At 48.8% G+C, this 19,572-nt stretch overlaps 8 protein-coding genes across 8 annotated transcripts; 6 read left to right on the forward strand and 2 right to left on the reverse strand.

Moving 5' to 3' along the window:
- Nucleotides 1–1,970: 1,970 nt before the first annotated feature.
- On the forward strand, nucleotides 1,971–2,857 carry J7337_008642 (uncharacterized protein; the record flags this gene model as incomplete). Its single annotated transcript, XM_044826257.1, has 2 exons — nucleotides 1,971–2,114; nucleotides 2,171–2,857. The coding sequence occupies 2 exons, from the start codon at nucleotides 1,971–1,973 to the stop codon at nucleotides 2,855–2,857; spliced, it is 831 nt and encodes a 276-aa protein (XP_044679174.1).
- Nucleotides 2,858–4,315: 1,458 nt separating this feature from the next.
- On the forward strand, nucleotides 4,316–6,599 carry PAN2_1 (poly(A)-specific ribonuclease; the record flags this gene model as incomplete). The annotated part of the gene is made up of 7 exons (XM_044826258.1): nucleotides 4,316–4,336; nucleotides 4,486–4,593; nucleotides 4,649–4,824; nucleotides 4,875–5,001; nucleotides 5,048–5,634; nucleotides 5,688–6,406; nucleotides 6,451–6,599. 7 exons carry the CDS (start codon nucleotides 4,316–4,318, stop codon nucleotides 6,597–6,599), a joined length of 1,887 nt encoding a protein of 628 aa, XP_044679175.1.
- Nucleotides 6,600–6,986: 387 nt separating this feature from the next.
- Nucleotides 6,987–8,366, forward strand: PAN2_2 (poly(A)-specific ribonuclease; the record flags this gene model as incomplete). Its single annotated transcript, XM_044826259.1, has 3 exons — nucleotides 6,987–7,191; nucleotides 7,254–7,455; nucleotides 7,502–8,366. The coding sequence occupies 3 exons, from the start codon at nucleotides 6,987–6,989 to the stop codon at nucleotides 8,364–8,366; spliced, it is 1,272 nt and encodes a 423-aa protein (XP_044679176.1).
- An 870-nt stretch (nucleotides 8,367–9,236) lies between these two features.
- Nucleotides 9,237–11,702, forward strand: J7337_008645 (uncharacterized protein; the record flags this gene model as incomplete). The annotated part of the gene is made up of 3 exons (XM_044826260.1): nucleotides 9,237–9,512; nucleotides 9,603–10,670; nucleotides 11,076–11,702. 3 exons carry the CDS (start codon nucleotides 9,237–9,239, stop codon nucleotides 11,700–11,702), a joined length of 1,971 nt encoding a protein of 656 aa, XP_044679177.1.
- A 214-nt stretch (nucleotides 11,703–11,916) lies between these two features.
- On the reverse strand, nucleotides 11,917–13,575 carry J7337_008646 (uncharacterized protein; the record flags this gene model as incomplete). Its single annotated transcript, XM_044826261.1, has 1 exon — nucleotides 11,917–13,575. One exon carries the CDS (start codon nucleotides 13,573–13,575, stop codon nucleotides 11,917–11,919), a length of 1,659 nt encoding a protein of 552 aa, XP_044679178.1.
- Nucleotides 13,576–14,514: 939 nt separating this feature from the next.
- J7337_008647 (uncharacterized protein) lies at nucleotides 14,515–15,145 on the forward strand (the record flags this gene model as incomplete). The annotated part of the gene is made up of 2 exons (XM_044826262.1): nucleotides 14,515–14,569; nucleotides 14,628–15,145. 2 exons carry the CDS (start codon nucleotides 14,515–14,517, stop codon nucleotides 15,143–15,145), a joined length of 573 nt encoding a protein of 190 aa, XP_044679179.1.
- Nucleotides 15,146–15,337: 192 nt separating this feature from the next.
- J7337_008648 (uncharacterized protein) lies at nucleotides 15,338–16,395 on the reverse strand (the record flags this gene model as incomplete). Its single annotated transcript, XM_044826263.1, has 3 exons — nucleotides 15,338–15,605; nucleotides 15,658–16,268; nucleotides 16,318–16,395. 3 exons carry the CDS (start codon nucleotides 16,393–16,395, stop codon nucleotides 15,338–15,340), a joined length of 957 nt encoding a protein of 318 aa, XP_044679180.1.
- A 772-nt stretch (nucleotides 16,396–17,167) lies between these two features.
- J7337_008649 (uncharacterized protein) lies at nucleotides 17,168–19,312 on the forward strand (the record flags this gene model as incomplete). Its single annotated transcript, XM_044826264.1, has 2 exons — nucleotides 17,168–19,207; nucleotides 19,268–19,312. 2 exons carry the CDS (start codon nucleotides 17,168–17,170, stop codon nucleotides 19,310–19,312), a joined length of 2,085 nt encoding a protein of 694 aa, XP_044679181.1.
- Between the last annotated feature and the right edge of the window lie 260 nt (nucleotides 19,313–19,572).

Raw genomic sequence — 19,572 nt, forward strand, 5'->3', positions numbered from 1 at the left:
CAGCCCTAAAAACTCGAGTTATTACCCTATAATCTACTATAATTACTGAAGTATAGCGCTTACTCTACTATCAATAAGAGCCTTATTATACCTTCTGGTACTAACAGGGATTGCCCCTGCTAATCCTCTTTGGCTTAACAGGGGGCCAGGACAAAACTTTTGACAGGGACCTCCGTATCAGGATACTAGCTACGGAGTAAGGCCCTGTCGGCACCACGGCTGAATGGTACGTTGAGACTTTCGAGAAGTTGACTCAATAACCCCTGGCAGCCACATTCTCGGCGTTGTTTTCCGCGGCGGAGGCTAGCGGGTAAGTCGATACCCATGTCATCTCAGATGAGGTCCCCGCTTGATTGTGAAGAACAATCAAGGATCGATCATCAGCGGTTCGTTAAACGAAGTTACATATGTTTTCTTCTGTTGGTCTTTACTTTGTTACTTCAGATGCAGCCAATGAGACAAAGCAAGCTGTCTGATAACTCTTAGACGAAACGTCACTCGACGAATGTTATATGGTTAGTGGCGTGTCGGTGACGAAGTGATGGACCGAAACTGCTTGCTTCTGTTGCCTCGACGATTGATAAGTGGGTGACTGGCGAATAATAGGTAGCTCGCACTTTTTGCTGTCGCTTTTGCTTTTGCACTTTGGGGGGTCTAAGGGGTTGAGGCAACCACAAGTCGAACCGCGGCCTTTCATTTTGATGCAGCTGAATAATTACAGTCTCTGAAATCCACTTACACGAGCAATTTGACATTTTGAACGAAATATCTCGACTCAGTGACCAAAGTTGTCCCGAGTGAGAGGCCGGAGGCGTTCAAAACATGGAGACTTTTGAACAAGCCCAGGGATAGGAGAGTGGGTATTTAGAAGAGTTTCGGGGACTCCTAGTGGGCCAAGGAGCGCTATAACAGCCCTGGAAGCAGAGTGTGGTTGCAGCCGGAGCGGCAGTCGTGGGATTAAAATGCTTGGGCTGATTGACTGGATTGGATGGGCCAATTTTGTTGACCATTCCAGAACCTCCAGAGTCTTGTCCTCAAGGAGCGGCCCTTTGTGCATCTGCTAGAGCGAGTAAAAGGACAGGACGGGAGGTTCTAGAGCCCTGCATCTCGTCTTTCTTACTCGGGCTTTCTCTCGATTAGCTTGATCTTAATCAAGCCATGTCCACTAATTGCTCTACCTTATGCTTGCTTATTTACCTTGGGTTATGATGGATACGTACTTGTTGAAACGACCCGACCCTAATAATTCTCCTTATACCCGCACTGATGTTATGGATCCCTGAGTTAATTACCCTATTAACCTAGCTCCCTAGGGCGGCAACTGGAGGTATGGGTATGTACGTACATACTACGTAGTATGTATGGGTTTTACCCTTGAACCTTGTCTCGCTCGCTCGTCTCATGAGCAATGCATGCAAATGCAAATGCAGGGCAAGGCAAGCTTGTTAGTTGATTCGGCGATATGACAACCGCAAAAGTCCCTACCCTGGCCTGCTTTGACTTACCTCCTTTGCTTCTAAGGTTTCCTACTAAGTTTATTTCGTAACCCGCGCGTTACCTTGCCTTACTCTACCTTACTCTCTACTGTAGCATCCACTCGCTCGCTTGTTCGTTCGTTCGCGTTCACTTTCTTTTCTCTTGTCTCAGGCAATTTTTGATCTCCGAGTATCCCGTCTCTCCCTTTTTTGCTTTTGGTTTTGTTGAAACGCCCTTGTTTCCTTGAGATGGAATCATCGGCTGCCTGTCTCTTGCTGTAGGGTTTCGGTTTATTCTCTCTCTCTCTCTCTCTCTCTTACTTCACTATTCATTCTTCAGCAACATCACACTTTCAACTGGAGCTTACACAGCGGCATTACACTTTCAATGACGCAGACAATAAACCTTCTCCGTCGTCCCACAGCAGCTGATCTACCTTGTCACTTTTTAAGTTGGGTCGCACAATTATCGACACCAACCTCACTCATCCCAACATGTTGCTAAGCATGGATGTCATGAAGGTGCGGGATTGGACCTATCTTGAGGACCCCCCTCAAGATATTGGCCCAGCTCGACATCTTCTTGAGGTTTACAGCAAGATTCCTTATAGCGATCTAGATGGCCACATACGCCGCGTCGTAAGTACATGTCCCCCAACACTAGCACATGAGCTGACATGACCTTCTGCATTCAGCGAGAGAAGGCCTGGTGTATCTCACAGTACCCTTGCGTTGGGCGATGGAAATTTCTCTACATCCCGGATCCCAAAGATCCTCGCTACCAACAGGCTCTTTTCCGCCTCAACGTCGCCGGCTCTAGAGATGTCCTTCTTGATCTGGGATGTGGGGTTGGACAAGTAATTCGGCAGTTTCGTGCAGATGGAGTTGACGGCGCTCAACTCATTGGCACCGACCTGCAGTCCAAGTTCATCGATATTGGCTACGATTTGTTCCAGGACAGGCATTCTCTCGGCGCAACATTTATTGCGGGCGATATGCTCGATCCCGCCGACAAGGAAATGGCTTTGTTGCGTGGCAAGATCACCATGGTTCACGCAGGCAGCTTCTTTCACCTCTTCAACTGGGTTCAACAACTTTACATTGGCAAGCGTGTCGTCGAATTCCTTAAGCCCGGCACCAAAAATGCGCTGATATATGGTCGCCAGGTCGGCACGAACCATCCAGGGCCGTCTTCGACTAGCACGCGATCAGCTTATTTACACGACCAAGCGAGTTTCCAGCGACTATGGGACGAAGTCGGAGCCCTCACCAAGACACGATGGCAGGTGCAGGTCGAACCTACTGGAGAGCCTGTCTCTAAAGTCCCTGGATTCAGCAATCACGCATTCCCCGTCAATTTTACCGTCTATCAAGTTTCATGAGAAATTGCTCCAATGCGATTCGCATCCTAGCAACTTAACCGGAATGAGCGGCGATCGCATTACGACCCCGGTCCCGCCTCATTTCTCCTGTTATCCGGCAACTTCGACCCTATCGTGAAGCTGACATTCTCCCGAGCAGCTTTTCTACTTTGGGTTGGCCCGCATATCGACTCATACTAGCGTCTTCGCGTTTAGTATTCCCGGCCGGATCCACGACCAAGACACGACCAAGACCACGAAATGATGAAAGCATCGAATATTGTGTACTTTTTGGCTCGTCTGCACTTATTTAGACTCGGCGACTTACAACAATCGAACCGCGAAGGTACCGCTGATCAAACCTACCTTGGAAGAGAAAGTGGCCGCCCAGCCTCTCACCGACCGGACTCGGCAGTCCCCTGTTGCAGAAACGTCTTTTGTGCTACAAGGATTCTCGATCCACGGATGCTCTCCCGTGATTCCTAGGACTCGAGGACAACTTTTGCGTCATCATTTCGTGACACAAGCTGACGGCTTTATTATATGGAACCACAAACTCCAGTCAATGACTTACTCAGCAGTCAAAACCACTTTGGGAAGGGGATGGTCTGCTTAGGAGATCATTAGGTACGATTATTGATTAATGATACACGATGATACTTGGCGGCGCAACGCGCCGCGTTTTTATGCTTGGGCACTTGACTCATGCTAGTCCTTTTTTACGGCGTTTAGCGAATAGGTATAGAACAGGTTTAAGATAGAGGGGGCAAGATAGAATGCATATGGGAGCAATAGATCAATACGTGAACTATACCAGGTGCTCTCGACAACAACATTGGTTAGTCTAGATGGTTCGTGGTTTGTCTGCTAGTTAAATATATCAACACCTGACCATTTTCCAAGTCAAGCAAGTGAATGCACTCTTTGTAGTTGCCCAAGGTAATCGAGTTTTATGATTTGGTGCGAAGAACTTTTTTTCAATGCGCAAGTACCTTACCTATATCAAACCAGGCAGAATGAGAGTTGGTCTTGTTCAGTTCGTATGGCCATCTCATTCAGCACCGTACAAGCGTCGTACCTCCCTAGGCAACTATGCAGACTACCCCTGCATTCGCAACTTAAGAAGATAGATTGTTGACTCTATATGATATTCTGTGACGCAAAGATACATATGAAGCCCTCTTTCTCTCGAATTTGAAGTTTAAGCGCGTTAAACTCGCGCGCCGGAAGAACGCCGGCTAATGGGAGCTTGCTGCCCCTCCAAGCTTGGGAGCTGATATCCCACTTTCGTCACCGGCATTTACTTCTATCAAAGAATCCAATGTCTGAAGATTGAGCGGGCAAGCTTTATTGACTTTTGTGTTTCGTACCACCATTATCGCTTCTTCGGTTCTGCCCAGTCCTCTCGGAGGCTGGCGCACTGGCTCGCGCTCTTCATATAAGCTATGCCCCTACAGATAATGCTCATATCCTTTCACAATGGACGGCGATTGGGCTGAGGTATGTTTAATGATGTCGTTGCCGTTATCTAGACACTTCATGTATTTCAAGTGTGGGAAGAAAGGTTGCCTGTGTTGTATGAACCTGAGAGGCATCATATCTAGTCGTGAATTAGGTGTCAAGCTTATGCTAATCCAGTTCTACTACAGGTCACCCGGATTCCGTTCCCGCCTCCGGGCGTGCACGCGATGCCCACTCCGGTTGCGACTATGACCTTCGATAACTCTCAGGAACTTCTTTGGACAGGTAACGAATATGTACGTCGAAAAGGGTGAGATGTAGAAGCTACACTGGCGCTGATTGGTGTTTCAGGGTCGAGTCACTTCCTTCTATGGGACCGAACTGCAGCGATATACCTCTTTCAAGGCCCATGCCTCCTCTGATGGCCCGATTCGTCAAATACTCGTCAATGAGAAAGGAATTGTTTCCCTTGGTGCTAAAGATATGCATATGGCCATTCGGAGAGGACTACCTATATGGCATATTAGGTAGGGTGATTCAACTCCATACGAGATCGACTGATGCTGATCTTTGCCAGACATGATGATATGAAAGATTTGCGATGTATGAGCTTTACGTCTAAGGGAACGGCAGAGATTATCGCTGCAGGAATGCAAGACACGATGCTTGTCATTGACCTCATTAAGGGTGATGTTGTCAAACAAGTCAGGATCACTTTCTCCGTAATAAAGCTATACTAACTCCCGCTAGGTGCCTACCGTACACCAGTACACAATAATGAGACGCGGGCGATATATATGCGCCGCAACTCAGACCGGCTCCGTCAACTTACTAGATCCTGTCACTTTTGCTGTCATCAAGTCTTGGAACGCGCACTCTGCTTTGATTAATGACATGGACGCTCAGCATGACTTCATCGTAACTTGCGGATACTCCTTAAGACAGGGTCAGAATTACATGCTTGACCCGTTCCTTAACGTCTTCGATATAAAGAAGATGTCATCGATGCCCCCTATTCCTTTCCCAGCTGGCGCTGCCTACGTGCGCATGCACCCGAGGATGTTGACGACCAGCATCGTTGTCTCACAAAGTGGACAAATGCATGTTGTTGACTTAATGAATCCCAACACAAGCGACGTACGGTTGGCTAATGTTACTTCCTACTTGAGCATGTTTGAGATAGCACCCTCTGGTGAGGCGATTGCCCTCACAGATGCTGATTGCTCTATTCACCTTTGGGGATCCCCAACAAAACTCCATTTCGTGGACTTACCAACTCCGATCGAATTCGCAACTCCCGAAGAGCCCCTGCCCAATATTGACTGGGGCCCAGATACGTAAGTTGAGATAGCAAGTTGAGCAGTTGTTGTTCCTTTACTGATCACTATAGACCCCTGAACATGATCGGATTGCCGCATTATCGAGAGGCTCTGGCATCCGCCTGGCCAGACATCCCCTGCGATGTTGGAGCACCTCCTGTCAAGTTTGATCCACAGTTCCTGGCAGGGCTCAAGCCGACTGAGTTTGGGATGTACGGTCGCAATACTCGGGGTTTGAGAAGAAATCAGGCCGAGAACACTCGAAACGTGAACAAATCAGGAAGCTCTGGGCTCAAGGCCCCGAAATTCCTCAGTGAAAAAGCCCGCGAGCTTGCTACTAGTAATGCCGCTGCCTCTGATAAGAAGGCTGACGAGCTGATCAGCTCTCTTACTGATATGGGACTTGAAAGCAAGAAGTCTGACGTTCCAGTCATGTATAGAACTGTTGAGATCAAATACAGCAAATTCGGGGTGGACGACTTTGACTTCGGGTTGGTATTCTCCCATGATCGCAATGTACAATCACTGATTAGGAATAGTTTCTACAACAACACGCGATACTCTGGACTCGAGACTCATATCTCGAATTCATATGCTAACTCGCTTTTACAAATCATGCACTTCACTCCTGTCATTCGAAATCTTGCTCTTCAGCATGCTGCTACCTCTTGCGTGAGCGAGATTTGCCTGCTGTGCGAGCTTGGATTCTTGTTTGATATGCTTCAAAAGGCTGAAGGCTCGATATGCCAAGCAACGAACTTACTAAAAACCCTGAGTAATCACCCTCAAGGTATGTCGAGTGACACTGATCTCAATCATTACTAACTGGCCCAGCCGGTCCTCTTGGTCTACTCGAGGAAGATCCTCATGGATCATCTCTTAACGTTATGCTTCAAGGACTCACTCGATTTCTCCTGGATAAAATAGTGCATGATTATAGGACTATCAACCCATCGTCGACTGCCATGGACCAGGTTGGTTGATTGACTGAAACTCGATGATATATACTGAATCGTCTAGGTCTTGGCCACTTCCGCAACGACCTCAATCAGATGCATAAACTGTAGGAGCGAATATACTCGACCTGGATCAACATATGTCAATGATCTGCTTTATCCATCTCCTGTAAGTTCGATGCCGAATCTGTATGAGGAAAATTTATTCACTGCGAAAAGGCCGGCAGCCGAAATGCCAAGTTACCACGCATCAGCTTTTCTCAAGTTCTCAAAAATAGTGTTGAAAGGGAAACGACGTCCAAAGGATGGTGTAGTCGATGCCAACGGTACCAGACCATAGCGACGAGAAAGAGCATTCACAGTATACCGGCTGTACTCATGCTAAACACCGCCATCACAAACCAAGATCAACGAATGCTTTGGTCAACACCAGGTTGGCTTCCCGAGGAGATTGGAATCATCGTAGAACAAGGGCAGTTTTTCTGTTACGAAGGCGAAGACCTGAAACTTCACCTCCAGAGGGGCATCCACAACATCGCAGTGTATTCGCTGACAGGCATGGCCATTAATATTGAGAGTGGACAATCGCAAAAGTCACACCTTGTTTCGATGGTCAATGGTAAGTCTCTTGCGCCTCATTACCCCTCAGCCGCTGAAACAAAAGGATAGTGGCACATGCAGAACCAGAGGCGCCTGGAGAGAGTCGATGGCATCTTTTCAACGACTTCTTGGTGAGGTCGGTCAGCACGGAAGAGGCACTCGCTTTCAACACATCTTGGAAGGTCCCTTCTGTAATTGCATACCAGATAAGAGATGAGAACAACAAGATCGATACTGAATGGAGGAGCAACATCGACACCTCCATACTTTACCAAGACTTCAAGTATGCCCCAACCCGCTATAAACCTGATGTTGCTGACGTTTTTCAGTGCAAACGCCGATCCATCAACAAAGACCTATCAAGTGCTCAACCCTGAGACTGAGGCGCCTGGCCCCAATACCATTATTGCACTGGACACTGAGTTCGTTGCTGTGCGACAACCTGAAATTGAAATGAATTCTGATGGTGAGCGGGAAACCATACGGCCGATAGTGTACGCACTTGCTCGTGCATCAGTCGTCCGCGGTCAGGGGGAAAACGAAGGGACACCCTTCATCGATGATTATATCAACATAAAGGAACCGATTGTCGACTATTTGACATCCTATTCGGGAATCACTGAACAAGACTTGGATCCTAGAGTTTCGAAACATAGTCTCCTGTCGTTGAAGATGGCATACAAGAAGATGTGGATTCTTCTTAACCTCGGATGCAAGTTCCTTGGCCACGGACTAAAACAAGACTTCCGAGTTATCAACATACACATTCCTAAATCGCAGGTCATCGACACGATTGACCTGTTCTTCCTCCAAACTCGGTTAAGGAGGCTATCGCTGGCTTTTCTGGCGTGGTATCTCTTGAAGGAAGATATCCAAATGGAGACCCACGATTCGATCGAAGATTCACGGACAGCACTCAAGTTGTATAAGAAGTATCTCGAGTTCCAGGATGCCGGAATCTTGGAGACCATATTGCAAGATATTTACCGAGCTGGCCGAGAGGTCAACTTCAAGCCGCCTCGCAAGGACGGCCAGCATATCCCAAGGACGGACACCCCTCCCCCTTTGCCAGTCGATGGCTCAACAGGGCCGGTAACACCTGTCAGAAGCCACAACATTCTGGCACAGACACCTGGATCTGCATTCGGAGGTGGCTCTAGCTGGACACCAGGAAAGGGATCACCATTACCATAGGAATCGGAAGGTGGAAATTCCAATCAGCAGGATCCAGAAGAGGAAGAAGAGCTACTGATAGATTTTTGTGAGAGCGAAGAGGTGGATGAGCATTGGAGGGAAAGGCAGCAGCAAAGCCACCCACTATTGATGAGATGAAGATTTGATCAGCGTTCGAGCAAGAGCTAAATTTGATGTGGGAGAGTTGGCATTAAGCATATATTGGCTCTTAGAAGCTTAGAAACTAAGGTAAGGTAAGCAGCGTAAGGTACTTAGAAAAGACTACTAGCATTGATGAATGAATCTGGCTGTGTTTTTGGTTAAGAGGTAATCGACACTGGCATCAGAAAGACCTAAACCTGGAATCTTCATACGCCGAGCCCTTGCTTCTTTCCCAGGATAACTAAGTACCTACCTACCTAGCCAGGTGATTGGGCCAGAAAGGAAAGATTGGGATCTATTTCCTGCGAAGGCATACCTTGAGCGAAGAAAACACCTAAGGTAAGGTAGTTAAGTATAATTTAATAGGTAAAGTAATAGGAGCCGCTAAGATAGTTCTGGCACTCTTGGTAGCTCAGGTAAGGTAGCATCAGATGTTCAAGGCAATCAACTTCCTTTATGCCACCTAAACCTACGATAGAGACCAACAGGAAAGGGAAAGAGTGTTCCTCACTTCGTATCTTCTTCTCATAAGGAATCTCAGATAATCAAACTCCCTTCTTTCACTCTCAGCCTCTTCAATCACCTCCAAGTCATCATCCGGATGATTCTTCTTCAGTCGCCCTATCTCATGCTCTAACTTAGCAGCTTCAACTTATTCCATCACCTACATGTATACTAACTCTCCACATGATTTGTCTGAAATATTCTAAACGGCAATCGTACAGCAAAATGGAGGGATACGATGACAACGACTCTCGATGCCTCCCTCGAATGCCAAGAATCTTCACTCCCCCTGACACTCAACCTGAAGTCGTTCTCTTCTCTGCAGCCGCTGACGATGAAAATTCCACCAAAAGCAAGGTTCTTCATGAGCTCGCAACCTGTGACACCGAGACCGATGACACACTTTGTCACGACAAGGAAGAAGAAGAAGAAGAAGAAGCAGAAGCTGGCCCAAGTAATGCACCTCACTCGACCCTTATGAGCCCTGGTGGCGGAAAAGCGGTGTTTTAGAAAGATGACGACGCCGAACGCTACCCGAACCCCTCAAAAGTGTTCACCATCAAGGACATTCAATCATCACAATCATTTCAGCCCTCAACCGATTTTGTTTCCGCGAATAAAGATGTTCCAGACGAGACCATTCAAAGACTCAAGGATATCGCCAACAGGGTCCACGCACTGAACAGAGACCCGGATGGGGACCAACTCAGCAGCTCAGGAGAAACCACGCCCACTGGGCACTCCTTGGAGGTGGATTCGTTCAAGTCGTCAACCCCAGACCAAGCACCACAACCCCTGACCCGAAGCCGCCTACGATCTATACCTGATGCAAGACCCAACAACCTCGGAGCGGTCTGTGATCGGCTGAAAAACACCAATGAAGGATCTCAGGTTGCTACACATGGCAGTGATACATCACGACCAGCTGGTTTAGATACTAGCTCCATGAACACCAATGCTCGCGAAGCAGCTCCTGAAGATGAACACCAGGCTTATTACATCTTCGATCTACGTTCAAATGGCTCGGCATATTTCATGTATGAAGATACTGAGGAAAATGATGGATTCAAAATTGAGAGGGTATCTTTCAAATCCACGGCGCAAGAGCCAGGGGTGCGCGCCTACTACCTCGAAGCTTCAGACAAGGACCAGGGCGTACTGAGGCATGGAAGCCACGAAACGCTCTGGAGGCTAGATCCATCCCAAGTCCCCGCAGTGATTATTGATACCGAGAGTTCAGCTTCCCTTGAAGCAGGTGTAGAAGTCGGTGATCCATTGTATGTCGGCGAAGAAGCTACCCAGAGCATCGCTAAAAAAGTGAGTGATCGCCTTCAAAAGATCAGGCACTTGAGAGAACATCTGCATGTCATAAATGGAAAGGGCCAGCAAGTCCCAGAGGCCAAGAGGCTTTACCTCATTGGCGACAAGGACATCCGAGATGTCGTCAGTATCGTGTTGGACGAAACACTGAAGAATGGCCACATTCAATTACCCGAGAGAACACCTACAACCACAGGGTCATCTGACAGTCGACCGTTACCGCGACTCGACGAGAACTTGAATGCTATCCTGGTCCCCTCCCCGATGGCGATCGACCCTGCGACTACCATTAATCTACCCAGCACATCTTACACAAACATCAACGCGGCTGACATGCAAGTCCATACCAAAACGCGTGGCGGGGCTTCGGAAGCAACGACAACTGTTGTGACACGCCGAAGTGTTGCTGAAATTACATGGTCTCGGGCATATCCAGCAAATTATGATTCGAGTACACGAACACATTATCGAACCGTTTCGGACTGTTGCTCACCCACACATGGGGGCTCGCGTTCGTGCCCAGATGATCGTCGACAGAGCTACCAGAGGCTGACGAAAGACGAGTCTGTCCTACGACACTATGCCACCCCAAAAAGTACAGCTGAGATACTGGCCGATATCATGTGCAACAAAAGTTTCGAGCAACAGCTGAGAGTCAGCGACGGGACCGTCATCACGTCCTTCCCCAGACTCTTTTCCCGTGACTGCACCACTGACCTCCCCTTGCAAACTGAAAGTTACCAGCCGAAAAAGCATACTCCGTCCACGCTATACCAAGATGGTGTTGATGCCCACTGCGGTGTTGAGGAGTTAGCTGCATCGAGTTCTTCTGCAGAGCCCTCAAGGATATACTCATACAACAACCCTTTGTTCGCTGCTAACCCATTCAGAGCGCATCCAACCAAACTGACGGCGGCGGGTAGACGTCTACCAACTCCTCTGGCGGCGGAGAGAAAGCTAAGTGCCTCACTCGACGCAGATACGCGACGACGCCTGAGTGCCCAGGTTGCCGGCATTGAGGACGAGGAGATGGTCGATTCCCAAAATGGTTCACGGCAAAGTCTGATGGACAAAATCAAACAAGGAGGCCACAAGCTTTTCCACAAGAATCACTTTCGAAAGCCGACGGGAGAAGCTCCGATCAGAATAGCTGAGAATGATATATCGCCGGGCGGCTTCTTGCGCTCCAGGGACAGCATTGCCAGGGAACCCACCCCTGAACCACCCAAGCCTGATGATGAAGAGATATACGAGGCCATGGAGGGCAGCAAGCTCAAAGTTCCACATCCCAGAGAGGAGGCATGCTCCGAAGACCATCAACCTCACGAATGTGTGAATGATTTGTCGTCTCGCGACATTTCACCTAAATAAGCGGCAACTATTGAGAAGTCAAGGGGGACGACAAGACATACGTACCTAGATAGATCATTCCATAGGAAGAATCGAACCTAATGATACTCTGAAAAGGTCTTCAAACCTTGTTTGGTGCAAGGACGTCGAGGTAGTATGCTTGGATACACCATGAGAGACCGATAAGTGTGTCACATCACATGCAATTAATGTCTATTATCCATATACTATGAGTCTATGCCGCCTTACTAGCCCTGGCTTTGTTCTCTCTGTGTCGCTTCTCCTTGGCCGCAGTCTTGCGACGCTTCATCCATGATCTGGTAAGATCGCGTCTGTTATCCCAGAACCAAGCCTGAAAGTCGCTTGAGCTTTGTGGAGCAGAAGCATCTTTGTCGTCTCCATCCTCGTCGAAGCCATGCTCTTCCATGTCGAGATCTTCGTCGCCGTCTTCCTCATCCTCAGGCCAGAAGTTGCGCATTCGTGAGGGATGCGCGGTGTCGGGCGTAGGCGCAGCACTTCTAACGTTGCGCCATTCGAAATCCTGGCGAGAGAAGGGCGTCATGGGCGCGGGGGTTGCGATGGTCAGGTTTGCGGGGTCTTGGTCCTCCTCGTCCTCGATATCGTCGTTGTCAACACCTCCAAAGAAGCTGAAGGGCTCAGCTTCCTGCTTGGCGGGAGTCTCTGTGGCAACCTCGTCGGGCTTGGTACGCTTATAAAGGGCCTCAAGGGGGTGGACTTTCGTAGAGGGTGTTCCAGGAGGGGGTATCTTGATGGTGAGACTGCGGGAAGAACTTGAGGACATGGGTCTTGTTTCGTCGGCTTTGATGGCTGAGAGGGGTGTGGCTTGTTGGGGTGGTTCGGGGGAGTCGGCTTCAGACTCGGAGGACTCATCGTCTTGCTGAAGAGCTTCCTTGGTTGTGTCTGTCTGTTCTTTCTTCTCTTCGCCTTGAGCAGAAACTTCCATCTCATCCTCACTATCCTCATCAGAGGAGCCGCTGCTACTCGTACCACTGCTACTGGTATCGTCATCTGACTCCTCGACAGGAGGAGGTGTCGCCTTCTTGACTTTCTTCTTTTTGGGTACAGGTTCGGGAATCTTCTTCTCCTTGACCGTCTCGACTACATTGCCATTCTCGTCGACCCAGCCTTTACCCTCAATAAATTCGGTGGCCGTGTTGGCTTGTTCCCCATCGGCTGAGGTCTTCAAGAAGCTCGGGAATTTTGTGGTCTTCTCGAATTCATGAACAATAACTTCGCGCGACTTGCCCTTCTTCTTGCGCTTTCGGGGTTGATCATCCTCAGGGAGAGTGGAGGTGAGATTAGGGGGAACCTTGGTCTTGAGCAGACACTCATCTCCGTCTGTATACTTTGATTTTAGGCGCTTCTTCTTCTCGGTGTGTTTGCCATCCTTTTCCTTTTCTTTGTCCTGCTTGCTCTTCTTTCTTCTCTGATCGGCGGGTTCTGTCCATCCTCTCTTGACTTTGCGGTCTGTCAGAGCGACGCCCTCGACGACCTCGTGATCACGCTTTCGTTTTCTCGATTCCTCCTTGGATTCCTTTGACCTCTTCTTTTTCTTCGTGGACTTGTCCTCTTCCTCCTGATCAACTTCACCAGTAAGTTCAGCTCTCTGTTCTGGTCTGGCCTTTTCGATCCGTATTTTGTTGCCCTTCAACACAGCGCCATTGAGCTTCTTTTTTATCTTGTCAGCCTCCATTGTTGGGAGTTCGACAAAGCCGTAGCGTCGTTCGGGAAACGTCTCAAGCGTGTGATATGAAATGTTGCGCGCCTTGGGGGCTGCAGAAGCTGGAATAACGATCTTGAGAAGCTCGGGATCGAGAGGGCTTATGTGAAGCCTTATGTAGTCGCTTGAAGCAGACGTGGCCTCAGCAGACATTTCGAAGCGAATGGCGCTTTCGTGAGGAGTTTGTGCGACGTCAAAGGCGTCGTTAAAATGAGTATGTCGGTCTCAATGAAAAGGGACGAGCTTTTGCTTTTGCGATACCGATTTGGGGGAAAAAAGTTCCAAGGACCCTTGAAGAAAGAGTCGCGACTTTTGATTGGTCGAATGGAGCGACTTTGATCCGGGAACTCTTAAGTATTGCTCAGAGAATTACCAACATAAAACAAACAAACAAACAGACAAACACGGGACTCGAGAAACAATTCTTGGAAACTGGTAAAGAAAAACGGTTCAGGTTTGAGATTTAACCAAGAAGAGTCTCGTCTCACAGGGACAAACCTGAAACTTGGTAGACAAGCTGACTAAATGACGTCTCACTTGCCGCTCACATCTCAACACCTTTGTCGCAGGTGTTTGACCCCAAAGAAGCATCTGCCAGATTGGATGATGCACATTTATCGGAGACAGTCTGAAATAGGAAATAAGATCTGAATTGATGTAACTCTACAAGTCATCGTCGCGGTTCTAGACTTGGGGGTCGATAGTTCCCGGGTCTTATTGTGACAGACCAGGGATCCTTGAAACCCTCGGCCTATGCTGATGGGACGAACAGTGTCACAGCGAGCCTCGTCTTTTGGGGTTATACTGAGTCTCGATATTCGACATGGAGGCATCCTCAGGCCTAGATTTCGGTGTCATGCTCGATTCAACTCTATGCTTATGCTTAACGATGGTCACATATACTCTCAGCGTATAAAAGGCCTGTAGATCCTCGGTGTCTGTCTATCTACAGTATCTAAACAAACTCATCACTTCTCAACTTGTTTCTCTTCAGTTCGTAAATCCCTGGCGGATCTTTGTTTATAATACTCTTGTTTTATCTCTCTTTCTATTCATTCACCACTCACTCATTTACTCACTCACTCGTACAAAATGCACTTCCCTATTCTTCCCATCATCATCACACTGGCTGGAAGCGCCATCGCAGGTATGTATCCTTTTCTTGGCCACATCTCTTGATGAACACTTCTGCTAACGTATATAAGCGCCTCATCTTCCCAAGAGACAAAATCCTTGCTTTGTGACTGGCTCCGAAGCTCTCCCCGATGAAGTTTCGACACAGGCCACGAATCTGGCCTCAGTCATCACCTGCGACAATTCGAAAACAACCATCGATGGTGTCCCAGATGTGAGCTCTGGCGGTGTGACCTTTTCTTCCATCAACTTTGCCGAATCAGGCCAAAGTCCTCTGGCTTTCGCTCTCGACAAGTTTGCAACCACATCACCCCTGGCCAACAACAACCTGGATACGTTCCAGAATGAGCTCAATGTTTACCTCGCAACTGAGGCTGGTATCAGATCAACTGGTGGAAGTCTTGCGATCAAGGTTCCCAAGTTCTTCTTGCAGTTCCAGATGGCTCGTATCCAACAGGCACAGGGTACTGTGTCTGACATCCCTGGCCAGACCGTTGACCACCAGCTGGAAAAGGTGCTCAAGAATGCAGCTGGAGAGGACCAGGCTCTTCTAGACCAAGTGAACGAATTGGCTGTGAACTTGAACTAAGTTCTAATGAGTGGTATATAATACACAACTGCTCCGATTGCCTCCGTTTTCGAGCCCAAATAAGTGACTCCATGCCAGCCGTCATTATAGAAATACATCCAATCAGAACAATTAGAGAGGAGAATGCATCGCGCCAGAACCTTTTCAGAAAACACCTGCTTCCATCATGACCCAAGCGCCAAAGAAATCATTTTAAGAAGTGCCACGGAACCAAGGCTGGGGATCCTGCTCGTGTCTGTCGCCGCCGATAGCCTTCCACCAGGTATCGGTACTCCAGCGAATGATACGCTCGGCGGCACCCAAGGGCGTGGCGGCAGGACGCACATCGAGGAAGAAGACAGGGTCACCGTGGGCATCGGGCTCGCCAGAGTAATAGTCGATGATGTATCGAATCTCCTTCCTTTGGCCGTTGATCTCTCGCGCAACGTACCAGTCATGTCGGTCAAAGGGAGGTTCGGTGCTAGAGTGTGTTAGCCGCAGATCGTTTGCACATTAGAATCACCAATACCTACCCAAACTTTGAAGGGTAAATCCAGCCCAGAACCTGCATCATAGTGGCCTTGGGAGTCAACTCCTTGGGCCGGCCCTGGAAGCGAACGAGACTAGGCTCGGTGTCAACACCGTCCCTTTGGCGATCAAGCGCTTCCTGAACGTGACCTTCGCCCCTCTTGCAGATCTGCCATCCTTTGTATAGTCCCCGTGCAAATCGTTGTTCCCAGCCAAGAATCTCCTGCCATGCGCCCTCATTTAAGAAGTTGTGTACCGAAACCATACCCTCGACGGCGGTGATATCGGTATCGGTATATCCCTTGCGCAGTAGCGCGTTGTACATCTGCTGAGGAGACGGGTACTCCCAGTTGCCATCTCCTGTACCCTTGGGGATGGTAGACTCATCTCGGGTTGTCGGGAGAGCGAATGATTGGTTAGGAGCCGGCTTTTGCGATAGATCGGGGAACATGTAATTTAGAGGGTTGAGCTGGGAGATCAAAGATTTGGGCTGCTCTTGGGTTCGGGCGGCGTGAGGCACGGGACATCCTGAGGTGGAAGGAAGATCGACAGGCTTCTTGGGCTTAGCCACGGGGTTCATGGCATCGGCAGACTTTTGGTGCATAGGGCAGCCAGGCTGGGAAGGGTTAGCGACATGGTGAAGATATATGGGATTGTGATCATACTGGAGGAGCCTTGTCGGTAGTAGCTGGGTGTCCAACAGGAACCGCAGGAACAGGCGTGTCTGCCCAAAACCAACCCATCGTGAATGACTATATATTAGAACTGTAACGTTCGATGAAGTAACTCAGCGTTGTTGGCCTGAGTGTTGAAAGAATCGAAGATTGTGTTTGGTGATGATGACAAGAACAAAGAGTGGATGGATGGATGAAGCAAGAATTTCCTCCAGTTGCCTCTACTAAAAAGTAATTGGATGCGCCTATCAAAAATTTAAGGCCAGCCCAGAGCGGGAAGACCGGGGGAGACCGCACCAAGACCAGGTGGGTTACAGTGGAAATCGCGAACTATTTACAGCGTCTGAGCGAATAATAGGGAGTCTATTGACAAGATCATGAGCATTGTGACTATGACTGTGGCAATTAGACGGAGAAATGAGTGTTGAATTCATAATTTCTATAGTACCTCTCAGTATTTGAGCTTCTGGTTAAGCTCAATTAGCATTGATGAGCCATCATGGCTGAAATATTCCTCATGATTCCTTTCCGATTTATTTCCGTTAGAAAAGATTTAGTGGATACGAATTTTGTACGTCACTCTGGTTATCAACCCGACGTCACCGACCCGACACCATCCCTACCTAGGGGATCCATTGGCGGGTATCCTTGTACAGTAAATCGATCCGAGTCTTTGCATCATTAACGCGCTTGCACATGCCAGACTCGTCTCTTTTTTATACTTGTCAACCTCCGAACCTGACCTGACCACACTCTGAATGCAATCGCCCCCCAGGCTTTGCTCGAATATGAGAGTGTCCGCGTCAACACAATTCTCTAGAAAGACCTTCCCCCTTCCGAGATGAGAGCTGGCTCCTTCATAGGCCGGCTTTTCGTCCACCCGGGCTTCCGAACGTACCCCAACGTCAACACCCACACCAGGTTCACCATTGCCAGTCTTGGTCGTCGTTTCGCGTCTCAGAGCTCCCACGGCCCTCGATTCACACAATGGCCCAAAGGCGCGCCGAAAAGAATAGCACTGCGTGCTTCCGGTGGTGCTGCAGCACTAGGAACAGCTGCTTTTGTTGAGCTGTCGCAACAAGAAAACGGCAACGATCAAGAGACCGGCGAGAAGCGCATGCTCGAGGTATCACGGGCTGAGGTCAAAAAGGGCGTATCAGCCGATTCACATGGTCTTTCGAGGCTCGGAGAGCGCATCAAGTACTTGATCGACCTCTTGATCATCGAGCCCGTATGCACTGGGTTCCGTTTCCTCCAGCTTGTTGTAATTTTTGTGCCGGTGATAATCACCATTCCTATCATATACTTTGGAAAACGACAACCTAGTAGAGACAACGAACGATCAGGTACGCTCTGGTGGTATGGCTTCTTGGTCAACGAGATGGAAATGGCTGGCCCAGCCTTCATCAAACTCGGACAATGGGCTGCCTCGCGAACCGATATCTTCCCTACCGAAATGTGCGAGATCATGTCTAAGCTTCACTCGAATGCGCCGGCTCACTCACTCCATGCAACGCGCGTCACGGTGGAAGCTGCTTTTGGTGGCCGCCCCTTTGACGACATCTTTGACGAATTCCAGGAGAAGCCTTTAGGTGTTGGCGCTATCGCCCAGGTCTACAAGGCCAAGCTGAAGCCAGGCTTGGCTAAGCCAGACGAAGCTGATCTTCATGACTCATATCCTCTGGCGCAAAATATGAAGCGCAATGTTGATACAGTGCTTAAGAGCTCACCGCAGAGAGTACCGTCGTCCTACGTTGCAGTCAAAGTGCTGCACCCATACGTCGAGAGGACGGTTCGACGAGACCTTCGCATCATGGGCTTCTTCGCTTCCCTGCTCAACTTGATTCCTACGATTGAGTGGCTGTCACTGCCCGACGAGGTTGCTCAATTTGGGGAGATGATGAAGCTCCAGCTTGACCTTCGCATAGAGGCCGCAAATCTGGCCACTTTCCGGAAGAACTTCAAAGATCGATCTACAGCCTGGTTCCCATACCCGTATACTGAATACACAACGCGAAATGTCCTTATTGAAGAATACGCCCAGGGTATCCCATTGGCAGACTTTATGGAGAATGGCGGCGGGGTCTTCCAACATGATATTGCCGACGAAGGCCTTGACGCTTTCCTCCGTATGTTACTCCTTGATAATTTTGTCCACGCTGATTTGCATCCTGGCAACATCATGGTGCGATTCTACCAATCAGCTCACCCCGAGCTGCGTCTAAGAAAGACAATGACAAAGGCGCATCCTGATGAGAAGGAAGATGTGACCGAACAAGTGCTTGAACGACTTCGACCATATCGACACCGCAAGGATCCCAAGGCTTGGGAGGCGGAGCTGGCCAAGATCGATGCTGAAGGTTTCCGGCCTCAGCTCATTTTTATCGACACTGGACTCGTGACTGAACTCAACGCTGTGAACCGCGAGAACTTCCTCGACCTTTTCCGCGCCGTTGCTGAGTTTGATGGTTACAAGGCCGGCCATCTCATGTGCGAACGCTGTCGCCAACCAGATGCTGTACTCGATAAAGAAGTATTTGCTCTAAAGATGCAGCATCTAGTTCTCGGTGTCAAGAGCCGCACCCTGGCTCTCGGTAACGTCAAAATCGGCGATATCCTGCAAGAGGTGCTTAGCATGGTTCGAAACCACCATGTTCGTCTCGAGGGCGATTTCGTCAACGTCGTAATTAGTATTCTGCTTCTTGAGGGTATTGGTCGCAGTCTGAACCCCGATGTCGATCTACTCAGCAGCTCCTTGCCAATCCTGCGTCAGCTCAGCGCCCAGAGCGGCCCAGGTATGGCAAAGCATGGCGACTTTTCCATGCTAGTGGTATGGCTGGGATTGGAAGCAAGACGGTTTATGCAAGCCAGCATCGAAGACGTAAGTTGCTTGGTGTCAAACATCCTCCAAAGTCATGATATGCTAATTTGGACTACCTAGGTCGAACGATGTGTCAAGTATGACCAACTTTCCCCCAATGTGTAATTATAAAAATCTTGTTTGAACTAGAATTCGCGGAGTACAGCATCAGAAGGCGTACGGGTGGGAATGATAAATACGTGAGAAATACATGAGAGACACGACGAAACAAAGACCTACTCTTAGATGTGCGTAATTTCATTGAATTATTATATAGGCTGGTCCCCTTTCTAACAATAAACCACCACTTTCACGTAATAATATCGTGAGTCTACATCTTCGCGTAATACCGTCTAAATTAACGCTGTCTTGATTCACGCCTTTCT

Source organism: Fusarium musae, chromosome 6, assembly GCF_019915245.1.
Source record: "Fusarium musae strain F31 chromosome 6, whole genome shotgun sequence".
NCBI lineage: Eukaryota > Fungi > Ascomycota > Sordariomycetes > Hypocreales > Nectriaceae > Fusarium > Fusarium musae.